The sequence below is a fragment of the Penaeus chinensis genome, chromosome 34 (genome assembly GCF_019202785.1).
Source record: "Penaeus chinensis breed Huanghai No. 1 chromosome 34, ASM1920278v2, whole genome shotgun sequence".
NCBI classification, from domain to species: Eukaryota; Metazoa; Arthropoda; class Malacostraca; order Decapoda; family Penaeidae; genus Penaeus; species Penaeus chinensis.
In genome coordinates, this window is record NC_061852.1 from 31,224,421 (window position 1) to 31,236,920 (window position 12,500).

General features: G+C 42.5%; 1 protein-coding gene across 1 annotated transcript in view; it reads right to left on the minus strand.

Annotated features, from left to right (window-relative positions):
• LOC125043781 (fidgetin-like protein 1) overlaps window positions 1-12,500 on the minus strand; it is a 33,192-nt gene that overhangs the window by 1,011 nt on the left and 19,681 nt on the right. Inside the window, exons 11-13 of the mRNA XM_047640060.1 lie at window positions 12,445-12,500; window positions 8,424-8,537; window positions 8,096-8,224 (exon numbers count right to left, since the gene is read on the minus strand). The exon at window positions 12,445-12,500 is cut by the window's right edge and continues 62 nt beyond it. Of these exons, the coding sequence (XP_047496016.1) occupies window positions 8,096-8,224; window positions 8,424-8,537; window positions 12,445-12,500 (299 nt within the window). The remainder of the gene's footprint in view (window positions 1-8,095; window positions 8,225-8,423; window positions 8,538-12,444) is intronic.

A 12,500-nucleotide genomic window follows, 5' to 3' on the forward strand; every position in this document is an offset into this window, starting at 1 on the left:
GGAAGTATAAGAGGGCACGATAGAAGCAACACGATGCGGCGGTGGGGGGGGGGGGGGGTGAGGACCGGCAGAAGCAGGTCAAATCAGGTGAGGAGAACCAGGAAGCAAGAGGGTGCATCACCAAGATCCAAGAGGAGGGCAAGTAAGTTCAGTTTATGGCTAGTGGGTAACCCACAGAGGCGAGGGTTGAAACTCTAAGGTTGTATCCACACCAAGCCCATCACCCACAGTAACAATATATTTTACACAGTAAACCAAATCACCAGAGAATACAAAGTCGGACAGGTTCTGTTGAGGGGCTGTAAGTAAGTATAGGTCCACCTGACATTTGGTCATGGTCTTCTAAATACACCTGATATCATGTTAGGAATGATAGTATTTATGAATATCTAAAGGTTAAAAAGCAAAATAAATGTGCTAGCCAGCAAAGGTCATGTAGCACTACAGGGAGGCATAGTAATGAAAAGGGTAAAGAGAGTTATTGGTTGAATGTGCTACACATCGCCATTCGTACAGAAATTTAGGATGGTATTGTAAATGGTAAAGAGGGGTGACGGTGGAAAGGGTGAGTAAATGGGTAAGGCTGAGATATGCAAAGAGCAATTAGATCAAGAGAAGGATATATATGTGTCTGGGGGAAAAGTGGGGATTACATAAGGATAGCTAATAGTAAGACAGAGCTACAAGCTGCAGTAAAGAGTGGACAGGAAGATAGAATGTGTAGGACTGAAAAAGAATCAATGCATAGGGAACATGGGGATGGATCAAGATGTGACATGAGATAGAGTAAGACGGGTGTGGCCAATACACAAGCGGGCAAGTGCTGTCTCCTAAAGTCTGTTCTGATGAAATGGGATTGACTAAGAGACTGAAAGTTTCAAAGTATGTCTTTTATTGTTTGAGAACTCTTGAACAGAAAGACTGCTAGTAGGCAAAAAAGGAAGGTCTTAAAGTGGGGTTAATAATACCTGAGAAACAGGATTGGTGTGATGTGGACAATGTGACAGAGAATGCTAGAGCACTGCCTATTCATTGCTGGGGACTGGTTGAGTGCAAAGACTGTATGAGAGACAATGAGTTACAGGAGTCAGCATGAACAGTGAAAGAGGAGGAAGAGAGGACATGCATTTAATGGGCAGGCCAGATCCAAAGATGGTTAAATCATCCACATATAGGGATAACCAGGCCCCTGGTGGTAGAATTAAAACAATGCCAGGAGGAATAAAATGATGCTGAATGATACTGCCAAGCAGGACACCTTCAAACTGAGAAAAACATAATAATGCTAGAGGCAATTCTGACTTAGAAAGTGCAATCGGAGAGGAAAGACTTTATAAAGACACCCATGTTCCCGCATATGCCAAGAGAAGACAACTGGAGAATTGGTACCACCATATTGTATCATATGCTTTCTCTCAGTCAAAGAATATGGCTAATACAGAGTCGTGGCATGCAAATATATGTCTTAAAATGAGCACAGGAGTCTACTGTACTTTGGACACAATAGAATCCAAACTGGGAAGGAAACAGACGATTGTGAGATTCATGATAACACATTAAGTGATACCACATTAAGCGGAAGTTAACATTTCGTTCTCATAGTTTGCAAAAACAGAAAGTCAGAATAATGGGGAGGTAATCTTGAGGGAGGTTACCAGATTTATTGGTTTAAAAAAGGGGAGAATAATGGCTTCATGCCAATAAGGAGGAAAACTTCCTGTCCAATTATGGTTGAAGAGACAGACAGGGAGGTGGGAGGTGTCAGGCTCTTCTTGGGTGTTACAGCATGACTGTAAATCACAGTGAAGTTCAGAGGAAGAAAAGGGATCATTATAGAACTCAGTAGAGGACCCAGAAGAAGATGGAAGTGCATTCTCTGGCATGCTTAAGGGAAGAAAGGTGGGGAGAAGGTGAGAGCTACTACTGACCTGCCTGAATTAGGTAGCAAGTTCACTGGCATCAGATATGAAGAGCAGTAATAAGGGAGGAGGGGGTAGTAGATTGTGGAGGAGGAGGAGGAGGAGGAGGAGGAGGAGGAGGAGACAGAATGGAGGATGTTGAGAGAGAAGGAATACCTGGTCGGGTGACTTGGAATGGTGTGAAATGACAGTAGGCATTGAGTTGTGGTCAAAGAAGAGCCAGGGGTCAGGGAACTGGGAAAGTTAAAATCAGGGGGCTAGCTGATACGGGTACAAGACTTAATGCCCATAATAAGAATACATAATCTTCATTACTGGCTATGGTAAGCCTGGAGTATGTTGGTGTGAGAAATGGTCCACCTCACAGGACTCCTAAGCCCAACGCCACTACAGGTATAAAAATGAGGGATTATTAATGAATTATAAAAGTACTCAATCCATGTGGTAACAGAAGAGTCCTGTAAACCCCGTAGCCCATTTAGTGTCGTATATTCAGCCTGGTAAACACACTCCTTGCATCACCATCCTGTGAGGAGAGGGTAATACAACTAATTGACTACTGATTGTTGAAAAACTACAATTCAATAAATTGCTCAATTCTATCTGGTATTGTTGTGGTTATAACATCAAATTACTTCTTGTCCTACCATTTAGAAAGAGTATGATGAATAAAATACCTTAAAAGTTTCCTTACACTGTGAGACTACCACTGACAGAGCTGTACGGATTGAATGTCTGGTATTAACGTTTCTTCTCTATCCTCTTGGTCCTATTTTGTCATTAGGGTGCGGCAACACCAAGCATGCACATGTAGAAAATCTGACGCAAAATGTCTGGAGACAGACTATGATGGCCAGAACAGAGCAGAAAAAATATACTGAAGAAACATTCCCACCAGACATGCAAATTATCACAAAAATGTGATGCAGTCGTAGTCCAACACTTGTGATGAATGGATACAACCCCTTAATAGCACAGGTATTTATCAAAATAGAAAAACTCTGGGACAGATACTAGGCTCACTGTGTAACTCTATTCAACAGGCTGAATCATGGATGCTGCGACCACTGTAATACCAAATATGAGTACTTTGGTGCATGTTTTTTTAATACACTCACTAGTCAGATAGTTATTTTTACAATACCCTTTCCTTATAAGAAGGTAATGTAACAAGTAATTCATCAATATTATTTTCATTCCCTACATGAAATCTGGGAGTGTATTTAAATGAATATAACAATTAATGCCTAGTCGTCATGTCTGCTCGGCAGCTATTCGCGGTCCCTTATAACCCCGCAGATTCTCTGGTGAACTAATTTCATTGTGTGAATGGGTTGGCCAGAATCCTCTCTATTTTTCGTTGAATTATGTCAGGTTACGAATATTGTCTGTCCTGACTTGTAGCATCAGAAGCCGTCTAGATGTGGCGATGTTCTCTGAGAGTTTACCTCATCCTGGCCACCCTTTCCCATTGACCGTCTGAAACTCTTACCTGACCTGCCTCCTCTTCTGTTTGCCTTTCTTCGCCTCCTCTTCTTACACTGTTGTTTACACTATCTCTTCATATACCTTCCTTTTCATCCACTTTTTTGAGCAGATGAATGGTTAATGGTTAATGGTTAAAAGCAAAATAAATGTGCTAGACATCTAAGCTGGGCATAGAAATTGATGAGTAAATGGGCTAAGGTCGGGTAAGGTAATGTACAAGGGTTAGATCAAGTGAAGGATGTATATGCATTTGAGAAAAGAAAACAGGGGAGAGCAGAGGTACAGGCTGCATCAAAACATGGGCATGACAATAGAATGTGTGGAACTGAAAGAGGGACATTACATAGCGAACATAGGGGTGGATCGGATTGTAACATTAGATAGGAGTGTGTCAGACGGGTGTGGCCAATGCGAAGCAGGCGAGAGCCGTCTCCCAACATCTGTTCCAATGAAATGGAGCTGACCAGGAGGAGATTGATAGTTTTACAGTATGTAATTAATAAGTGCGGAGACTTGACCAGAAAGATTGCCATCGATTATACAAGAAGGTCTTAAAGTGTGGGTAATAATCCGTGGCTGGGATACGTGAGAAACGTGGTTGGTATAATGTGGACATAGCGGTGTAGCGTACTAAAGTATCTGCCTGTTCATTGCTGGGGATTCCAACATGGCTGGGCACCCAGCAAAATTTGATTGTTTTATGACGTGTGGACAGGTAGAACAACCAGTTCTGGATCTTACAAATAAAGGGGTTGGTTGAGTGTATAGACTTTATGAGAGTTAGTGAGTTACGGGAATCAGTGAAAATTGTGAAAGAGGAAGAGGGGAGTGAGTATATGTGTTTTAAGGCAAAAAGGAGTGTATAAAGTTCTGTAGTAAGGACTCTGGATTCAGGAGGAAGGGGGTATTTGAAAGTACGAGTTGGGAAGGTTACTGCAAAACCAGCACCAGAGGTGGATTTGGAGCCATCAGTGTAAACATGAATACTGGAGGAATGAGTGGAGACATGGTCAAGGAAATGGGTGAGAAGGACAGCAGGAGGAATATTTGATTTTGGTGGGTCAGGGAAAACAGAGGAGCAAATACAGGGGTAAGGTATAAGCCATGGAGGGACAGAATGGACAGAGAATGGGAGAGGTCGGAGACTGGGAAAAGGGGAATGGGAGAAGAGGGTATCCATGCGAGTGGAGAAAGGAGTAGGTAAACATGGAGAAGAAGCAAAGGTAGGAAATAGGGATCATGGGATACTTAGTTTAATGAGGGGAAGTTGGTGGAATCGAGCAGAACATTGGAGAGAGAGAAAGGTATGGCGTCGAGAGAGAGATGGTATGCCTCATTCAGTGTACAGGCTCTCAACTGGAGAGAAGCGGAAGGCACCTAGGGCTAAGCGAAGACCATAGTGATGGATTGTATCAAGATGGGCAAGGAGAGAAGTTGAGGCAGAGGAGTAGATATGGCATCCATGATCGAGAGTGGAGAGGATCAAGGTAACATGAAGATAAAGGAGAGTTTTGCGATCTGCCCCCCTGGATATATGGGATAGGGTTTGTAAGATTCGGAGACGGCAGCAGGCTTTCTCTTTAATGTAAAGGATATGGTCTTGCCAGGACAGTTTGGAGTCAAAAATAACACCTAGGAATTTGTCAGAGGAATGGTATTGGAGTGGAGTGCCATATTAGAAGAGTGGAGATTGGGGACCTACATGTGCATGAGAGAAAATGATGGAGAAAGATTTGGAGGTAGAAAAGCAGAATCCATGGTTTGTGGCCCAGGAAGATACTGTTGATATTGCAGACTGAAGGAATTGGTAGAGATTTGGTATGGATGTGCCAGAGGCATAGATGGTTAAATCATCAACATATAGTGATGACTGGGCTCCTGTGGTAGAACTGAGACAATGTCATTTACACAAGAAGGAATAAAGTGGTACTGAGCACACTGCCAGACGCCTTCGATTTGAGGAAAGAAGGATGATGTGGCAGAGGCAATTTTGACCTGGAAAGTGTGTTGGGAGAGGAAAGACTTTATAAAGACACCCATGTTTCCACGTATGCCTAGAGAGGACAATTGTTGGAGAATATGGTACCGCATTGTAGTATCATATGCTTTTTCTAGGTCAAAGAATATAGCTAGTACAGATTCATGGTTTGCAAATGCAGATGTAATATATGTTTCAAAATAGGCAAGGGAGTCAGCTGTGCTTCGGGCATGGCGGAAACCAAACTGGGAAGGAGAGAGAAGATTCAAGATAACACATTTAGTGGAAGTTAACCATTCGCTATTTCCTGATGTCCATATGTGGTTGGAAATTGTTAATAGGAAGGATAAGGAGGAAGATGGGAGATGTCGGAGCATACAGTAGTGAATACCGTCAGGGCCTTCATGAGTGATGCGACACGACTGTAAGGCAGCACTGAGTTCAGAGGAAAAGGGACCATTATAGGACTCAGCAGAGGATTTGGTGAAGATAATGGGGGTACGTTCCCTGGTGGTCTTAATAGAAGAGAAGTGTGGAGAAAGGTGAGAACCACTACTGACCTGGCTGAAATAGTCACCCAGTTCATTAGAGACTTGGAGAGGATCAGAAATGAGGGTATCTCGAATATGGAGGACGGGGGCTGGATGGGGGGGACGTTTGCCTGATAGTTTATGGATCCAAAGCCAAACATTTGAGATAGATGTAGAGAATGTAATTAAGGAAACATAATTTCACCAGCTATTTGTTTTGCTATTTTGGATTGTACGATGAAGACAGGCGGATGCTCTTTTAAAGGAGATAAGGACTGATAGTTGATAAGGGGTACCTCGTTTGTAGCGGTAACTGTTCCAGGCTGCACGTTTAAAGCAAAGCGCTTTAGTGCAATCAGAATTCCACCATGGAACACATTTGGAGGCATAGGGTCTTGAGGTTTGAGGAATAGCTGTATGGGCAGCTCTTAGGACTGTAGTTGTGAAACATTATATCATATCTGAAATGGATGAGAGGGAGGATGGAGGGATATGAATAGCAGAGAGTGAAGTGAAAGTATGCCAGTCGGCTCTATCAAAGCACCAGCATGGAGAGTTAGGAAGTGGTACATATGAAGTAAGAGAAAGGAGAACTGGAAAGTGGTCACTATAGGGAATGTGGTCTAGAACTAACCAATGGAAATCTAAATGAAGAGAAGGGGAGCACAGACAGAGGTCAGTGCGTGAAAAAAATTGCGTGCGTGAATTAAGAATAATAAAGTCAGCTGTGGAGAGGAAGCGTTCTAGTTGGTGATAGAATCATCCCAAAGAGTGTGGCGGAAGTTGAAATCACCAACTATGAGAAAAGGTGGTTGGAGTTGGGAAATTAGATTTTCAAAAGCAACAAAGTCAATGGGGTGGGAAGATGAGAAGTAGACTGAAATCATTGTGATCCAGCAGCAAAGAAACCGAGGAAGGTAGGAGGTAGAAGAGGGGAAGTTAGATAGAGGAGGGATAGGTTTAGGGGAGGGTGTAGGAGCTTGGGAGGTAGGGGGAGTGGTAGAGTGAGCGACATTACTAGAGTAGGGAGTAAGAGAAAAACCTTGTCGATGTGCTTCCTGTCTGGCTTCACGTAGAGTGAGTACAAGTCTGAATCTGAAAATTGCTACCTCAGACTCAAATTTGGAGGTGGGGCAGCCTCTATAAAATACATTATGGGGGCCGCCACAGTTGGCACATGTGCATGATTGTGCAGAGCAATTTGATCAGGTATGGCCAGGTTGGGCACATAGCAGGCATCTGGCTGTGGAACGGAAATGTTTGGCAGGATGTCCTAATCCCCAACAATTTTATGCATGTTGACGAGGGAGTAGTGTTGAAGGAGGTAGTGTTATGGGGAGGTGGACAATAAGGCTGTAAGGTAGTAATAAAGGAGGATGGGGTAGTTGATGAAGAAGGTTGTGGGGGTAGAGGTGTTGAAGTTGAGCATGTTGGGAGAGTAGAAATGTCTCCTGGGGGTTGAGTGTTGATTAGGGTGGATACTGTATTAGTAGGCATTGAGGAAGGGGTATTAGTTGTAGTGTTTGGAGCCGTGGTCAAAGGAGAGCCTGGGGTCAGGGAATCAGGAGAGTTTGAATTGGTGGGGCTATTTGATGAAGGGGCAAGCCTCATTGCCCCTAATAAAGGTATAAAATCTTCATTGTTGGCCAAGGTAAGCTAGACAACTAAAGCAGGGGAATACCATGGCTCCCTCAGGCCGTTCAGGACTGGCACAAAGCCAGCCTTTCATCCTTACAGCACGGCTCTCACACCTTAGGAAGTGGATAGTAGAAAGGGTTGGCGAAAAGACAGAAACGAAAATGTAGGAGGGGAAAAAAGGACCATAAGGTTGGGGAGTTTCCCAGCATTGGGTCCCAGTCACCGCCTCCTAAGCCCCCGACGACAATAACGGGCAAGGGATTAGGGGGGGGGGGGGGAGCAGATGAAGAAATACAGTAAGATTTCGAAACAGTTGTTTCACCTTACAGTACACCTATTTTGTGTATAAGGCACTTTTCAATTTCAATTATTCATTAGGTCTTCAGCAATTTGGAGTAATTAACTCCATCTCTTGTTCCATTCCTCTACTAATTAAACATTATCAACATCGCTTCCACCAGTGGAATGGATCTATAGGCTATTTTCAACTTTTCATATTTTTTTATTTATATGAACCACGCACCCCGTGATGACACCATTACCTTTGATTCCGGCAGAGGAATGTACAGCCTTTTGACGAGTCTCCTCCGAGCAGCTTCGTCCAGTTCCTGTGGTCGATTTGTTGCCCCCACGACCAGCAGTCTTTCATCGCTGCCTGAAGTGGCTCCATCCTTCATTATAAAACGAATTACTGTATTCTTAAATTGCAAATGATCACCATTTCATAACATTATCATTTTCGTTAAATTATAACCACCATCATAATAATGATTATCATTACACATTCATCATTATTCAACGCATCGTTCACTATTCCAAAAATACAAATGTATAAGTACTGAAGGAATAAGGCGAATCATAAGGCCTTACAAGTTGTACGAGAATTCTGTTTTGATACGGCGCGAGCTCTCATGCTCCGTGTCAGACCGCTGCGTCAGGAGCGAGTCGATCTCGTCAATGAAGATGACCGCAGGCTGATGGCACCTACAAAGCAATATTTTACATCACATACTTTCATATAAATGTAGATATGTATAAATACATGAATGTGAATCCGTACAACGAAACAGAAAATGTAGAAAGTATATATGTGTATGCCCATTCAGCATCTAGTAGCAGCAGTAATAAAGCAGTAAGAGCATATTATATATTACTATCTACATCCCCCTCGAAGTGTTGCGTTTGTAATTTTCTAATCTGCACATCATAGAATGCCATTGTCGACGGAGTCACCAGCATGCCGTTTAACCTAAAAATACATGCTTCCCGATGGATCCCTCAAAGTAAATGAACATGGCTCCGTGCAATCACCCACAGCGGACACATGTCAACACTGAATTAATAATCTAGTTTCGGTCCTGATAGCGGGTAATACATCAGCCAGCATGACAACGGGTTAGAAAGTATGCATACTCCTTGACCGGAATCTTGGCATCGGTTGGTATGTTCTACAAGGTGCAAAGGTCGCCTCTTCACACTCCACGACATCCACAAGCACGAGCGTGGGAAAACGCCTTACAACATGTTCAAAAAAACAAAAAAACTTAGGCTGACTAACGCATCAAAACCTCGCAATTTCAAATGCTAGCGCATTCGTTTCCTTAACGCTTTGATATGCTATGAATCATGCATTTTCTGTATTTTCTAAATAACATCTTTAGTAGTTAAGGACATTTCTTCTCACAGCATATGTGTATAAAATTACCTGGGAATAAGGCAGTAACTGTATTTTACAATATTCTTTATAACAAAAAAAACAAAAAAAACATTTATATTTGAAGTTTGTCGTATGCCTCGTTTTAGTTCCTGCATCAATAAACTCCCTGACAAACAAGAACAGGCATCACCTGATGATCATCTGATGGCTTCTAGTGTCATATTGTAAACTTGTAATTTACTTTTATACAAATAAGCAATATACTATATATAAACACAGATATACATATCAATGTACATATGTGTATATATTATTCATAAATACGCACGCGCGCACACGCACGCACTCGCGCGCATATCTTTTTCCTAAGTGGTTATAGGACAGCTAAGGTCGCGCTTGGTGTAGCGGCTATCGAACACCGTCTGATAAGATCAGGTTTGATTGCCAGCTCCAATATATAGCTCATCTTGAGATGCCAAATCCTAAGACACAAAGCAGCAATTTAATGCTTTGCGAGTTTTTCTAATGTAATTTCTAATGAATAAAAAAGCACAAAGAAAATGTTCCCTGCAGTAAGGGCTTTGACCATGCAGTCATATTGCAATTACTCTTGCTTCATCTCTTGTTTTACCGCCTTTGCATTGCTCTAAGGACCTTTTTAGACGCAGGGGTTTCAAATCTCACCTTTCATTCTTGTCTGCTGATGAACTCGAATTTGTGGAAAACGGAATGTTAATATTTATAAATGCAAAATAAAGAAAAAAAAAAAAAACGAAAATCACAAGTGCAATATTTCGCAGACATATGGCACTTCTACAAAGACCACAGCTTTATGAGGATGATGCAGAGCACTGGTGTGTTTAACCAAAAACGGCTAGAATGATACCAAGTGAAGTAATGTGTACGTTTGAGTCGGTCTTACTTTTTTCCTATCGAAAATGTATAGCAAGTAAACAATTGGTTTAAACACAAACGTTTTTTAAGCCAGTATCCCTGGGGCCTCCCCTTCCACTTCCAAGTCACACATCTTCCGCAGTTGCAAAAAGAAGGGCCTCTGACAATCGGTGCTTTGTAATCCAATTTTTGCGGCATTTCCATCATTTCCATCTTTCTGTGGAGTTTTCTAGATATAGACTTTCTGCCTACGCCACACGCAGAGGCCCGTATTCTAAAGTTGTTTTTCCATGTTCAAAGTTTGCTCAAAATCACCCCATGCAAATTATGAAAGAGGCCCCCTTCGTGACATACGACGACTTTACAAGAATCACTCGTCAAAATCAAAAGGGCTTTCTAAGGAGCTACGCAATATTAGGTTAAACAAAATGAGGGTACGACATGGTAATACAAAAACTTTACCAGGTGGCGTTCATATGCAGCAACATTAGGTTTTGAAGAAAAAATCGGTTACACGAACTGGGTGCTTATCAGAAATTGTTTTCAAGCCATAATTTCCATTCCAAGTACCTGACGTTAGTTGCAGATACTCCTGCCGTCCGATTTGTAACAGGTAGATAATGTTGGCAATCATGGGAGAGAATCTTGAAAGCGAAAACTTATCAAAATGTCCATGACAAAGAAATCTAAACAGCTGACTTTGGCCCTAAAATTGTGACGGTGCTTTTAATGTTTGTTACTTATATCATGAATATTCTTGTATAGTTGATATTGTCATGTATTCAGTTCTAGCATTAGCTTATTTTCTAGATACTTAATTGCTATTGTTAGCTTATGCTTATGCCGTAACTGTGTGTTGGTTTATTCTTTGTCTTTGAATAAGCTAATTCATACTTCTAGGATTCATTTTTGTTGACTTCTGGTCGTTCAAACGTATTTCCGTAACACTGTTGTATAATTATTCATTGAACTGTTCATGGTCACTTTCTTAATATTAATACGCAATATCACACCCTTTGTTTCGTATCTACTATGACACAATCGCATAAGAAATAATTCATCACGTGACCAAGGTCCTGACGTGAGAAAACACTAACAGCTATCGGAACATCTCATTATATATAAGCTTGGCATGTATTTGAACTGAAATCTACTGCTACCCCAGAGAGCCCTGTGCGCGGAATCCGATTTCAAGACACGAAACGAAAAAGAAACGAAAAATATTTGATTTACAGCCAAGCGATCTATACAAGTTAGCGGCATTTCCGCCGTTACAATGAGTGAGTGAGTGCGTGAGTGAGGGAGTGCGTGAGTGAGTGCGTGAGTGAGTGCGTGAGTGAGTGCGTGAGTGAGTGCGTGAGTGAGTGCGTGAGTGAGTGAGTGCGTGAGTGAGTGAGTGCGCGAGTGAGTGAGTGCGCGAGTGAGTGAGTGCGTAAGTGAGCGAATTAGTGAGTGCGTAAGTGAGCGAATTAGTGAGTGCGCGAGTGAGTGCGTGAGTGAGCGAATGAGTGAGTACGTGAGTGAGTACGTGAGTGAGTACGTGAGTGAGTACGTGAGTGAGTACGTGAGTGAGTACGTGAGTGAGTACGTGAGTGAGTACGTGAGTGAGTGCGCGAGTGAGTGTGTGATTGAGTGATTGCGTGAGTGAGTGATTGCGTGAGTGAGCGAGTGAGTGAGTGCGTGAGTGAGTGCGCGAGTGATTGAGTGCGTGAGTGCGCGAGCGAGTGAGCGAATGAGTGAATGCGTGAGTGAATGAGTGCGTGAGTGAATAAGCGCATGAGTGAGTGAATGAGTGCGTTAGTGTGTGCGTGAGTGAGCGAATGGGTGCGTGAGTGAGTGAGGGCAGTGAGTAAGTGAATGAATTAGTGCGTGAGGGCAGTGAGTAAGTGAGTGAATGAGTGAGTAAATGAATGAGTGAGTGAATGCGTGAGTGAATGAGTGAGTGAGTGAGTAAATGAGTGAGTAATTGAATAAGTGAGTGCATGAGTGAGCACGTGAGCGAATGAGTGCGTGAGCGAGCGAGTGAGTGAGAATGCATGTGAATGGGTGTGTGAGTGAGCGTGCTTAAACATACTTGGTCTGACAACTCGAATACTAAAGATACAAAAATACGCTTCAATCCCTTCAGTATTATGCTATGTGCTGTTTTTTAATCAACCTTGAATCTGATTGCTAGCATCAGTGTCCCCACGTAAAGTATAATCATCCCACTTCATTTTCAAGTCAAAGATAAGAGAATAATGTTTGACTGCATATACAATATCGGACGGAATGCAAGACATCAGATAGAGCTGAGCAAGATTTATAATTTCCAAACCATCTCCCGCAATAACAGCTCACCTTGCAACAGCGAACATTGCACGCACCATCTTCTCCCCCTCACCCACCCACTTTGA